Source organism: Balaenoptera musculus, chromosome 13, assembly GCF_009873245.2.
Source record: "Balaenoptera musculus isolate JJ_BM4_2016_0621 chromosome 13, mBalMus1.pri.v3, whole genome shotgun sequence".
Taxonomy (NCBI): Eukaryota; Metazoa; Chordata; class Mammalia; order Artiodactyla; family Balaenopteridae; genus Balaenoptera; species Balaenoptera musculus.
The window spans coordinates 69,597,955-69,611,286 of NC_045797.1; the positions used below are offsets into that span (position 1 = coordinate 69,597,955).

At 54.9% G+C, this 13,332-nt stretch overlaps 1 protein-coding gene across 1 annotated transcript in view; it reads right to left on the reverse strand.

Moving 5' to 3' along the window:
• Positions 1–264: 264 nt before the first annotated feature.
• KCNK3 (potassium two pore domain channel subfamily K member 3) overlaps positions 265–13,332 on the reverse strand; it is a 38,246-nt gene continuing 25,178 nt past the window's right edge. The window contains exon 2 of the mRNA XM_036873985.1: positions 265–3,504. Within this exon, the coding sequence (XP_036729880.1) occupies positions 2,591–3,504 (914 nt within the window). The 3' untranslated portion in view covers positions 265–2,590. The remainder of the gene's footprint in view (positions 3,505–13,332) is intronic.

A 13,332-nucleotide genomic window follows, 5' to 3' on the forward strand; every position in this document is an offset into this window, starting at 1 on the left:
TGCCAGGCGCTGGCACCACTTCAGGATGCATCTGCTTCCGGGTCTGTCCTGGGCTCTGGGGCCCAGTCCCAGGCTGAGTCGTCCCTCCACACCCAGAGGAAAATGTACCTGGAAGAGAGGTGCCCGCGATGTATCTCACCCCTGGGCTGCGTCTGCTGGGTGCGTCCTCAGACCCCAGCGGGGGAGTGGCCGCTCCCTGGCAGTGCCAGGGCTACACGATGACAGAGGTGGCTGAGCCTGAGCCTGGTCTCCATGGACAGCATTTATTAGGCGCCATTCTCAGTGTGAAGACAGATAGGCAGGAGGGGCTGGCGGGAGGCCGTGGCAGCTGCGGCCTGTGGGGTCCAGGGGCTGCCCGGGGTGAGGGTGTGGGCGCGGGGGCGTGTCACCCACACGTATTGCATATTCTGTGGCAGTGTGCCCAGGCATAAGGCATTGGGGAAGCAGAAAGGCTGCCTTCAGTGGGAGGGGGTGAGGGAGAAGCAACACCGGCCTTCCAGTTCCCTAGGAAAGACCTGGCCGGAGACGGAGCAGTCTGCCGTGCTCCGCGAGGGCCATTCGGCCTCCTTCCCCACCATCTCCCCACAACTTTGGTTGCGGCTCCCTTGGGACTGACGGGACGGGACCCCTCGAGGGCAGGGTCGCACACAGGACAGAGGCACCCCAACATAAACACAGAGGGCAGCCCTGGGTCCTGGGCCCTGCTCTCTGTGGCACCTGGGCAGCCAGCTCCTCCACACTGAGACGGGACTCACACACAGGCCAGGCCAGACTTCTTCCCTCCCAGGGGTGCCCAGAGGCCGGAGCGCAGGGTCAGGGTGGGGCTAAGGCTGATCACCCTGGGGACCTCCACTACAGCTTCCCTGAATGCCAGGGCTGGCCTTGCTCAGCAGTGTTAAGGAGCTGACACGGGAACAGTAAAGGGGGCAGTCTGGAGCGGGAGAGGCCCCTCACCCATCCCTTGATGCTGTCCTGAGTCACGGTCCCAGCTCTAGCTCTGGGTCCTGACCGTGGAGCCTAGGGTCTCTCACCTCCAACTGCTGCTCTCTACCTGGGCTTCTGGGTTGCAGGTGGGGTAGGCAGGGAGTACACCTGGGAGGAGCGTTCCTTGCTGCAGCTACGGCTTATCTCTAGCTACTTGGGACACAGGCACCAACACTGGTTGTGGGGTCAGGGTTCACGTCCCAGGAGGATATGCCTGCCAGCTCTCCAGGCTGCTCTGCCCAATTCCCCAACTCCTAGAGCTCCAGCTCCTGGCCTTTCTGCTGTCAGCCCCAGCTCTGCTTCTCTGGCCCTAAGGACTCCCCTGTTTCTAAGTAGGAAGTTCAGAGACTGAGTGGTCCTACCCTGCTTCAGCAGCCCACTCAGAGCCCTGCCTCGTGGCCAAGCAGAGGAGCGGCTGAGCCCAGCACTGGCTCAGTCCTGGGCTCTGGTTCTGGTCTAAGGCCCAGTTGCCCACACAATGCCAGGGTGTGCAGGCTGGGAACTTTGCTTTCAAAGAGTGGGAAGAGGAGTCGAAAGAAAGAGCACTTAGGCTCAGAACAAACAGCCTGGGTTCTTGCTCCCCTTTGCCTTTTGCTACTTGTGTCACCTTGGGCAAGTCATGTCACTTGTCTGGGTCTCAGTGTCAACTGTAAAATGGGGATGAGAACGCCTGCCCTGGTCACCTAACTGGGGTGTGGTGAGAATCAAACGAATGGGTAGTCAGGACAGGGTTTTCAAACTCATTTCACGGATCTAAGAGTCGGTTATTAGCAGCAGCAGCCAGTGATGGCAAGGAGGAAGGTTTCTGTTCGATTTCAAGGGCAGTGTCTGGAAGGCTGGACTCCCTCCGGCCCCACCTGAGGACGTGACTGGAGGCCAGTTAGCTCTCACTTACCAAGGGGACCACCCTGCAGACTGTTGGGCTCCTGCCTCCCCCTTCCCTTCTCCACCCCTTCTGCAGCCTGCCTGTCCTTGCTTCCATCTGCCTGCCCTCTGGGGACTAGCTTTAGGGACTGCTGGGTTTCCATTTCCTCCATAACTGCGAAGCCATGCAAAACAACACAAAAGGTAGTGGGAGACTGGGAGACACAGCTGGGGATGAGGAAGGGGAGTGGGATTGAGTGGGGTGACCTCGACAAAGACACCCTGACTTTTGGAGCCAAGGGAAGGTGGGAGACCTGGCAGGACAGAGGTATAAATAGAGATGCAAACTTACACGGAACACGAAGTTCCCTCCGTAAGGGACAGGGGGAGGGGGTGATGGTCTGGTTACCAGCAGGGCCTCTGCGAACTGGGGAGCTCCTTATTTTTCCAAAGGGATGGGAGGCTCCCGGCTTCTGCCTTCCCTCCCCGACCCACCCCCCCAAGTTTCACATTTCTCGGAATTTGCAGGGCGCAGATGCGGGCTCCAGGGGTCCTCAGAGCCCCGGCTCCTGCCGGCTGGTGCAAGCAGGCACAGTCGGAGATGGGGGCGGGGGGAGGGTGGTGAGGGGTGTAGGGGCGCCAAAGGCGGCTGGGGCGGTCTCTTCGCCGACCCCGCTGCTCCTCCGGGCAGGAGCCCCCCGCCCCGCCCGCGCTCCCAGGTGCTCCAGGCCCCGCAAGGCGTTCACACGGAGCTCCTGCGCTTCATGAGGCTGCGGAAGGTGGACAGGCTGTGCAGGCCCGTGGACACGGAGCTGATGGCGGAGCGCTGCGCCCCGCTGCACAGGCAGCGGTGCGAGGGCGTGTCGCTGTAGCGGCCGCCCCCTCCCGGCGACGAGTGGCTCTGCTCGACGCACGTGTCGGACGTGGAGAGGTCCCGCGGGATGATCATGGGGATGGAGTACTGCAGCTTCTCGCGGCTCTTGTACCAGAGGCACGAGCACATAGACTGGAAGTGCAGCACCTCGGCGTAGACGTTGCGGAAGCCGCCGCCGCCGCCTGCCGCAGCCGTGGACGAGGCGGTGTCCGTGGTGTGCGCGCTGCCGCCCGCGCCGCCGGCGCCGCCGCCGCCCGCCTGCCCGTTGCGCGTGAGCAGCGCGCGGTGCTCGGCGTCGCGCTTCTCGTCCTCGGCGTTCATGGTCATGAAGCGCAGCACCACGAGGTTGAGGAAGGCGCCGATGACCGTAAGGCCCGTGAGGATGTAGACGAAGCTGAAGGCCACGTACTGCGGCTGCGTCTGCAGCGCCTGGTCCTTCTGCAGCGCCACGTAGTCGCCGAAGCCGATAGTGGTGAGCGTGATGAAGCAGTAGTAGTAGGCCTGGAAGAAGGTCCAGTGCTCGTAGTAGGAGAAGGCCGCGGCGCCAATGCACAGCGTGCTAATGCACGAGAAGAAGCCGATGAGCACCATGTTGGCCATGGACACGTCCGCGCGCCGCATGCCCAGCCCCCTCTTGGCGCGGTGCAGCAGGTACTTGACGAAGGTGTTGATGCGCTCGCCCAGGCTCTGGAACATGACCAACGTGAGCGGGATGCCCAGCAGCGCGTAGAACATGCAGAACACCTTGCCGCCGTCGGTGCTGGGCGCTGCGTGGCCGTAGCCTGGGGGAAAAAGGGGAAGAGGAGAGAAAACACGTGCTTTGGGGCTGCCCTTCCAGAAACCTGCCTCCCTTCCCCCTACTCTCCCCTCTCCTTCCCCAACCTCGCAGAGTCTGGCCTCTTTTTCCTTTGGCCGAAGAGAAGACGACTCACAGTTATGGGTGCATCCTTTAGTTCCTTGCTGATGGTTTCTCACTTACTATCATGACCACTCCAGGGGGTAGGTAGGAAGGAAAGAGGAAGCAGGGAGGGTTAAGTGACTTTTCCGGGGTCACACTGTATGGAGGCAGAGCAACCTGCGTTTGAATTAGAGTCTGTTTGGCTTCAAAGACCCGACCATTTTCTCTACCCAGAATAGGAGCTGACTCGTGCTGCTGTTGGGAACTTAGTCTAGAGGCAGCGTGGATAGCATGAAACGGTACTGGCAAGTCAGTTGGGAGACCTGGATTCTAGTTTAGTGTCTGTGGGCTTTGGACTTGTTCCTTGTCCTCTCTGGGCCTCGGTTTCCTTGACTATAAGGGGTGGAGGTTGGACTGAATGAGTCCTGCATCCTGTGATTCAGTGTGAAGGGAGGGACCCTGGGGGTCCTTGATGACTTCCTTGCTTCCAGCCAAAGCTTATGGGGGTAGTTCGCCCCTGGGGCCCACCAGTCTCCCAGAGGCAGCTGGCCCACCCGTGTCAGAGGAGGAGAAAGGAGACAGTGCCCTCCCCCCATGAATTAGTGCTCCAGAGTCCTCATCAAACCCTCTGTGGGGCCCTGGGGTCATCCTCTATGCCTGGCCCCAATGTAGGTTCTCTCCTCATGGGGATGCAGCATTGCCTTTGTCAAAGCAAGGGCCCTGGTTGTCCTTCCAGGTGTTACTATCACCAGTCAGACAGTCTCAACCCTATCACGCCCTACCATGCCCCTCAGCCCTCACCCAGCCAGGAGCCAGGCAGAGGCAAAGCCTCCCTCTGAGCCAACCATCACATGGCCTAAGTCAAGAGTTCTGCCTGGAGACCTAGAGGGGAAAGGACCCTAGATGGGAACTCAGAAGCCGTAGGCACAAGTTCTGGCCCTGTCACTAGTGGCTGTGTGGCCTTGGGAAAATTACTCCCCCTCTCTGAGCATGTTTCCTCATTTGTAAAATGATGTCTGCTGGTCCTGGCCCTGCTTCCTTCACTGAGCTATTAAGATATTTATTACTTTTATTAACAGGATTATTATAATAAAGTAATGCTTTCCATTTTTCCCACCTTTTTAAGCCTTATCAAAACTTAACCAAGGGCTTCCTTGGTGGCACAGTGGTTAAGAATCTGCCTGCCAATGCAGGGGACACGGGTTCGAGCCCTGTTCCAGGAAGATACCACATGCCGTGGAGCAGCTAAGCCTGTGCGCCACCACTACTGAGCCTGCACTCTAGAGCCCACGAGCCACGCTACTGAGCCCGCATGCCACAACTACTGAAGCCCAAGCACCTAGAGCCCATGCTCCGCAACAAGAGAAGCCACCGCAATGAGAAGCCCGAGTACTGCAACGAAGAGTAGCCCCTGCTCGCCGCAACTAGAGAAAGCCTGCACCCAGCAAAAAAGACCCAATGCAGCCAAAAATAAAATAAATTTTAAAAAATTAAAAAACCCCAAAAACTTAAAAATGCTGCTGCTTCTCTGCAGCCATCCTGGATTGCTCACAGCTGGAAGTGATCCCTGTGTTGAGTGGCACTGAGAATGTTCGGCTTTGAAGTCCAGGGCCAGTACTACCACCATCCCCTACTCTGTCACTCAGGTCCCCCAACTGTAAATACATATGTACAGCTAAATACTAGCTTGGGGTGAGTGGGGGTGGGCACTGCTGGACTTTGTCATGTTCCTCCCCGCCCCCCCATTGCCAGCCATGACCATGGGCTATGCCCAAAATATGTTTGATGAATTGATGGCAAGGCCGGATACCGTCTGCTTTGGTATGGGATCTGAATTCAAATCCTGACTCTGCCATGGACTGTGTGTTTTTTTTTTTAAAAAAAAACCTCTCTGAGCCTTAGTTTCCACATCTGCAAAATGGGGCTAATAAGTAGCACCTGCATCACAGGACTTTTGGGGAGAAATAAGTGAGATAATGTGTATAACACTTAGCACAGAGTCTGGTACATATCAAGCGCTCAGTAACAGCTCAGTGACAGCTCACAATGAAGTGCCAGGTTTCCCTCACATTTCCAAGAGATCACCTGGGCTGGCAGACAGCTCATTTCCAGTAAACTTGGCATCTCTGTCAGCCTAAAGCCATGTGAATCTTAAAGCTCAGGGAGGTCGGGGGACTGCTGCTGGGGTGTGTGAGGCTGTGGGCCACCCTTAGAATGGGCTCCCCTGCTCCCTGACCGTGGCATCTAGCTGGTGACTGTGTCACCCTTTGCCAGGGGCCTGGATAGCTGAGCTCTTGAGCTGCCATGCCTGGCCCGTCTGCACCCCAGCAGGGTGAGAACAGATTGTGCCCGCCAGCTCGGCCACAGCAGCCAGACCACAACTCACCTCGACAGCTGGGCAGGCTCTGAGCCAGAGCAGCTCCCCATCCTGCCCTTCCCTGTCCCCCAGGCCGGCGCAGCATAGGACGCGGGGGAGGGAACAGCACTGTGGCCACGGCTGAACAGGGATGGGAGGCATGGATCAGCCCCAGCTTGACCACAGGCTGGCTGTGTGACATTGGGCACACCATTGCACCTCACCTGTGTCTGTTCATAAGCTGTGATTGCTCCCGGTCCACCATCCTTTAGGAAAACCCAGTGCCTGCTGGCCTGGCAGCCTCACTACCCGCTGTGGGCTGCCCACAGAGTCCCCCGGCCCCAAGTCTCATGCTCTGCCACGGCCACTGTCCTGTCCAGTGTTGCCCCACCTTTGGGGTCAGGTGCCCTCCAGGGCCCACCCTCACTTCCTACCACACGCTGAGGCTGCAGATCTTATCCTTCAGATACATTTTTAACTTTAATTCTCAAAAACTTCCTACAAGGTCATTATTATGACTATCTCCACTTTATAGTTGGAATAATGAAAGCTGGAGAAGCCTCGTGAGTTGGCCAAGGCCACTAGACTTTCTGACTCATCGCTCATTCTGATGCCTCAGAGCCAATTTATCACCCAGGAAGGCGATCAGGATGGGAAACTGAGACCCGAGAGGAGAGCAGTCCATGTGGACCATCGTCCTCAGGCACTGCCCTGAGCTGGATGGGGCAGAAATGGCAACAGGGGTGCAATGCCAAGGCATTCAGATGCTTCTCCAAGCATCGGGCCTAGGGTCAGCATGCCCCCGCCCCTTCTCCTGTTCTATTGTCACTGGGTGAAAGGGCGAGGGAGCTGGGAGGACCTGCTGACGTGGGCACCCAGCTTGGAGGGGCGCCAGCAGGGGTGGAGCCACTCCCAGGGGGCCCTGGAACTTCTGGGAAGTAACTGGGAGTTTGGCAAGGCCTGTCTGCCTGCCAGCAGGCCTGCTGCCTGCCCAGTGCTCAGGCTTGGTTTTTACGAGGGAGAGGGGGCAAAGGGAGTCCCCGTTTTCTCCTTCCTGTCCAGCTCTGCGCATCTCAGGATGAGGGGCTCCATCTGTCCTTGTGTGTTGCTGACATCCACAGAGGCTACGCTCCGGGGCTGATTCTCTGAGGATCCTCCCTCATAATAGCTGATGGATCGACCAGCCAGAACTCACGCCCTGACCCTGAGACTCTAGACCCTGCCTCTCAGAGAGCTGACTGGGGCTGTTGCTGTCCCCTCTTCTCCCAGCTACCCTTCCTGAATCCACCATATGCTCAGAGCCAGAAAGGTCCTTACTGACCATGTGGCCCAGTCCTTATATTGTACAGATGAGGTGATGGAGGCCCAGAGAGGGAGAGTGACCTGCTCAAGATCACACAGCTAATGAATGGAAGATCCAGGACTATAACCTGAGATATTTCATTCCAAACTCAATGCTCTGTCCTCTGCCCTCTGGCTCAGTATAACCGAGGTTGACCTGTTCATTCAACCAGAGCCCAGCAGCCCCTGCTTGGGAGCAACCCAGCTAAGAGATGGCCTAGAAACCTGGCTGGAGCACGGAATTTACCTGAGGAAGCCAAGTGGCTAGATTTAAAAAGTATGTGACTGGACATAAATATTAATTATGAATATTTTGAGACAGCAGGAAAAATTAGGTGGGATGGGAACCCCGGGGCCTTAGTTCTTCTATTTTCCTCCCAACATCACCAAGGGCCTCAGAAACTGGCCAAAGCTCTGTCTTCCAGGGAGATGCAGAGGGTTGGGGGCCATCCCTCCCTCTTACTGAACTTTTTCTCTCTGTGGACTATTTCCTTCTAGTCGAAGCACAAATAACCAGTCTGAGCCCTTGGTAATGGCCTTGGCTGGATTGGACTCAGCTGTCTGCTCCCATTGACCTCACGTGCCCGCCAGCTTGAGTGCCTGACCTCTTATCCCTGGCCTAGCTGGCCACAAAGTTAGAAAGCTGACCACAGCCTTGGGTGGAAGAAAGAGCTTGGGTCTAGAAGGCGGGAGATCTGGGGGTCTGACCTGGCCCTAACCATAACCAGCTTGTGCCTTGGGCAAGTCCCTTTTCCTCTCTGGGGCTCAATTTTCCTCATCTGTGACATGCAAAGACAGGACAAGATAAAAGTTTCCCACCTTTTCCCCCTGCTGTGGATGCCTTTTTTGTTTTTTTTTTGTTCACCCACACCCATTCATACAGTCTAAATTTTTAAATATTTTACATATGAAGTATAATATGTTGATCAGTACAGTGTAGCTACTACCTAGAATAGGCACTGCATAGATAATTGTGAAAAAATGAATTATTTTCCCATCAAAATTAATTAGGAACACATTTGCCAGTCAGAACTTCTGATTAGCATGGGATAACTGATTCTGAGACTGAATTAAGTTATTATTATGCTTTTGAAATACTGAAAATGGATATTTCTATTTTCCACAGGGATCTCTGCAGTTTAGTGGTATAGGTGAGAGCAGACTCTGAAGTCAAACAGCTTTCAGCTTTGGCCAGGTTACTTAATCTTCTAAGCGCCTCAGTTTCCTCATCTGTAAAATGGGAATAATGATGCACTTACCTCATAGAGTGGCTCTGGGGATTTGATGAGTTAGTTGACTTAAAATGCTTAGGATGGGGCTTCCCTGGTGGCGCAGTGGTTGAGAATCCGCCTGCCAATGCAGGGGACACGGGTTCGAGCCCTGGTCTGGGAAGATCCCACATGCCGCGGAGCAGTTAAGCCCGTGCGCCACAACTACTGAGCCTGCGTGCCACAACTAATGAAGCCCACGTGCCTAGAGCCCGTGCACCGCAACAGAGTAGCCTCCGCTCTCAGCAACTAGAGAAAGCCCGCGCGCAGCAACGAAGACCCAACGCAGCCAAAAATAAATAAATAAATTTATAAAAAAAAAAAATGCTTAGGATGTTGGGATCAATAAATATTAATCATTAGTATGAATATTTTGGGGAACATCAAAATCAGATGGTCTTTAAAGTTCCTTTCAGCATTGACATTCTGAGATCAGTGTTTCCCAAAGGTAATTTCCTGGAATACCAATTTCATGGACTATTAATAACTGTTGGATGAGAAAAGTGTTGCTTGGGTAAATGAAATTGCAGGAATGCTGAATTCAACTGCATTTGTTGTCATTTGATTTAAGTGGAGCCTTTATCAGAGCCACACACGTGTTCAAGAGCAAGGTCAGTTGAAGTTGGGAGAATGTGCTTAAGTTTTCCTGCCTGTATGACCTTGGAACAATTCTCTCACAGTGCATATTGCTGGACAAGTGTTCCCTGGAGCACAGTTTGGGAAACGCTCCTCTGTAGCAACAAGAACTCTAAGGTCCTGCTTCCGGGTCTCTGACTTTGAGATTCTCTGGTGTCTCGTCTCTGGTTGGCCCAGCCCTTCTGTCGATTAGAAACACACAGCCCTTGGCAATGCCTAGCTGCAACCTGTTTCTTGGTTTCCCGCAGACCTAGTTATCTAATGTAAATATGGCCCTGGCCAGGCTAATGTTTGCCCTGAGAGAAGATGGATGAGGTGACCCGTGGCCAGAGGTACCCAAAGGCTGTGCACTCTGGACCAAGCTGGGCTGATGAAAAGCTGCACCTGGAGAGGGGGTGTGACCTCAGCGTGCTATCTGGGTCTGGTGGGGCAGCCGGAGAGGACTGGGGGCTTGAGGGAGACGGGGCAGCTCCAGGGGACTGGCTGTGACACATAGGCACCCCCAGAGGAGGCTGAGCTCTCCTGCTGGACCTGCAGAGGACACCTCAGAAAGGTCCACGGAGGACCCTGAGGCACAGACAGGGAGCCGCCCCCTTGATCTGGAGGTGGCAGCAGTGAGAAGCCAGGAAGTAGGACCGGAGGCTCCACAGGGACTTAATTGGTGTGTTAAAGGAGATGAGGCGGAAGGAAGCTGGCCCAGACCCTGGGAGGGAGGGAAGAAAGAGGCTGCCCAGCTTGGTGGAGATGGGGAGGGGAGCGCAGGCCCTCTCCTTCCATCCTGCAGGATCCAGCTCAGACCTTGCCTTTTCCAAGAACCTTGGAGCGCCTTCCCAAAGCTGGAGGGACCTCTCCCTCTGCCTTGCTCTCAGGCCTGGATTTGTGCAGAGGAGCTCTGCAGGGCTCTGAGCCCCCGGAGGGCCTGCAAGTCCCCTCAGTGTCCGGCACAAGGCCGGGTGGGTGCAGCTGCTCAGATAACGCTGTTCAGCCCAGACAGCCCAGAAGTATGAGATGTGGATGAGAGAAACCTCCCCTAGACACCCAGCAGTCGGCGGCGGCGGGGGGGTGGGGAATAGGAGGAGGGCCCTTTGTGACTCATAGCTCCTGCCCTCCCGGTGGCCCCCAGGACCCTGCAAAATGAAATCAGCCTCAGGGCCCAGAAGGAATCCCCTGCTGTCCCCGGCCCTGGCCAAGGCCTGAGCTAGGCCTGGGAAACCACTGGGGCCTGAAGGACCTGGGTTGGCAGGAGGGACCAGTGTGCAGAACTGGCTCTGGAGCTTGTCCCCCTCCAGGCCAGAGCGCCTGGGAAGGACAGCTCGGAGGCACAGCCCCGCCCACCTCGGCCCTGCCCCGGCCCTGCCCCTCTCCACATCCTCTCTTCCCATCCTCCCGGCTCCTCTTCCGGCTCTTGTCCCCACTCCCCACCATGGTCGTCCCCCTCCCCCTGCCTTCCTCCCCCTCCCCCTGCCTTCCTCCCCAGCTTCCCACGTGGCGGCCCACTGCCCTCTCCTCTGTCTCTCTTTTAGCTCTCTTCCATCCGCAGGTGCCCCTATGACTCCGGTTCAGGGTTCTCTGATGTAGGACAGCCCCCCTCCTCTGCCCTCCCCAGGCCCACATGGGATTAGGGGGAGCTGAGGGGGGTGGTGCTGGTGTCATGGAAAATCCCCGCGGCAGCCAAGGTCAGTGTTTGCAGACACAGCCTGGCCTGGAGCCAGGCCTGCCTCCCTGGCCAGCTCCCTCTGGCCTATCCCAGAGGCTGGCTTTGCACAGGGGCCCTCGGAGGCACCCCAGGGCTGCTCTGGGTGCCTGGGGCCAGGGGCCGCGGGAGCCATCTATCCTGGAGTATGGGAGACTATGTAGTTCAACTCGCTCATTTTATAGATGGGTAAACTGAAGCCCAGAGAGGGACAGGGACAGAGCCAGGACTGAAATCCAAGGCGTTCTGATCTAGCTCAGTCCTCGCTGCAGAGGGGAGCCCTCTGAAGTCTGTTCTGGTAGGACTAGGAATAGTGAAGGCTGTCGTAAACTTCCAGTAAATTAAGGGCTAGCTTGAGGTTGGGCTAGACTTGAGGTGGGTGATGGGGCCAGGGGAAGTAGACCCAGATGATCAAACCACAGTCCTTGACCTCAAAACACTTTCCACGTGAAAGGGAATCAGATGAAACATCTCAGGGGAAGCACTTTGAAAACTTCAATGCCCCTCCCAAAGAAGAGGTTATTATTACACAAATTATTAAGATGTTGGCAAAGGTAGGAAATGTTTTAGGAAGAATTTAAGACAGGACCTGAGGGAGGGCTAGTGGTGGAGAGCTTCAGTTTGGATATCAGGAAGGGTTTCATGGAGGAGGTGGTATTTGCCCTGAGCTCTAAGGGATGGGTGGGAAATGCAGGGTTCTGATGGAGGGGAGCTGTTGAAACAAAGACACAATGCTAGGAAGACACGTGGCATGACAGGGGCAGAGAAAATTAACCCGAGGCCAATGGGCATGCTCACAAATGGGGGGTGGAGGGGTTCGGGCAGACTCTCTCCGGAAGGCAGCTACACGATATGCCTCAAGAGCCTTGAAAATGTGTCTGCCCGTGACCCTGCAATGCCACTTCTAGGAATCTCTCCTGGGAAAATAACCAGAGATCGGAACAAAGATTTATGAACAAGGATGTTTATAGCAGCATTTTCATTGTGAAAAATTGCAAACAGTCCAAATGTTCACCCATAGGGTTTGGTTAAACATATTAAGGTATATTTATGTGGTGGAATATTGTGTAGCCATTAAAGTGCTGTTCTTAGGAGTCTCTTAATTACATAGAAAACCACCATCGAAGGTTAAATACAAATGGTAGGATACAACCCTTTATGTATAATGGGATCCCACAGTAAATATACAAATATGAAAAATGCAGCTATACACACACACAGAAAGAGAAGCTGGAAGGAAATACACTAAAAAGCTCCTAAGAGTTTATCTTTGAATCATGGGCTCATGATTACTTTTAATTTTCTTTTATAGATTCTATAGTTTCTACAAAAATCTATTACATATAAAGAAATGAATATTATAAACCTAACAACAAAAGTTCTGGGTTATTTGGAGCAGAAAGTAGTGAAGGTTGGTATGGTGAGCAAGGGCTAAAATGGGAAGAGCTTGGAAGGGGAGGTGCAGGAATTCAAATCTTAACTTGAAGGCAGCGAGGAGCCATTGACAGCTCCTGAGTAGGGGAGGTACACGCCAAAGAGGTATGGAGATGGATTTTCCTGGCATCCCTATGTGTAGGGGTGGGGATGGCAGTGGGAGATGGCAGGCAGGAGGATGCATCAGGAGGCTCCTGCATGGTCCCATTGTCAAGTGCTCAGGCCTAAACTAGGTTCAGGAGGGGGGAGGGGAGGGGAGGAAGGGAGGAAAGAGGAGGAAAGGAAAGGAGAGGGGAGAAAGCAAAGAGTAGATACAGTGTGTGAGATGCTCTCGTATTTGTGGATTTAAACTGTAAGGCCCATGAGGGCAGAGATTTTTGTCTCTTTTGTTGCTACCAGATTCCTCACACTTAGAAGGAGTGCTCGGCACGTAACTGGCACTTAATAAATCTCTGCTGAATGAATGAATCAAGGAAAGGAGTCATCAAAGATGAGCCTGAGGGTTGAATGGGATGGAGCCAGGGAGGATGGACAGAGCACGAGGCCCAGAACGGGCAGTGTCTCACACAACACAGGGCAGCAACACTGGGTGAACCCGGGAGGGTACTGACCCGGGGGCTGTGAGGTCTCTTCTAGCCCAGCCACTGCAGCAGGTGGCCATGGCCCAGGCCTGTGGCCTGTCTGTATCCTGTGACTAGCTGGATAGAACATGTGTGAGCTTAGAACTTGCAACAGATTGGATCTGGTGGGGTTTTAATTAAATGAATCCACCAGGGACAGTCTGGCATTGAGAAAGGAATTCTACAGCACAATTGAAAGTGGACTTGGCCACCTCAGCAGATGGCTGGGATGCCAGTCCCCCCACCCCCACCCTTGTGCTTCTTGAAAGGCTGTGTCTGTAAGTCTGGCATCTGGCTGGCCTGAGTCCTACACTTACACTCTCTGGCTCTTCCTGTTTTGCCCACGGAGGAGAAGCAGGCACAT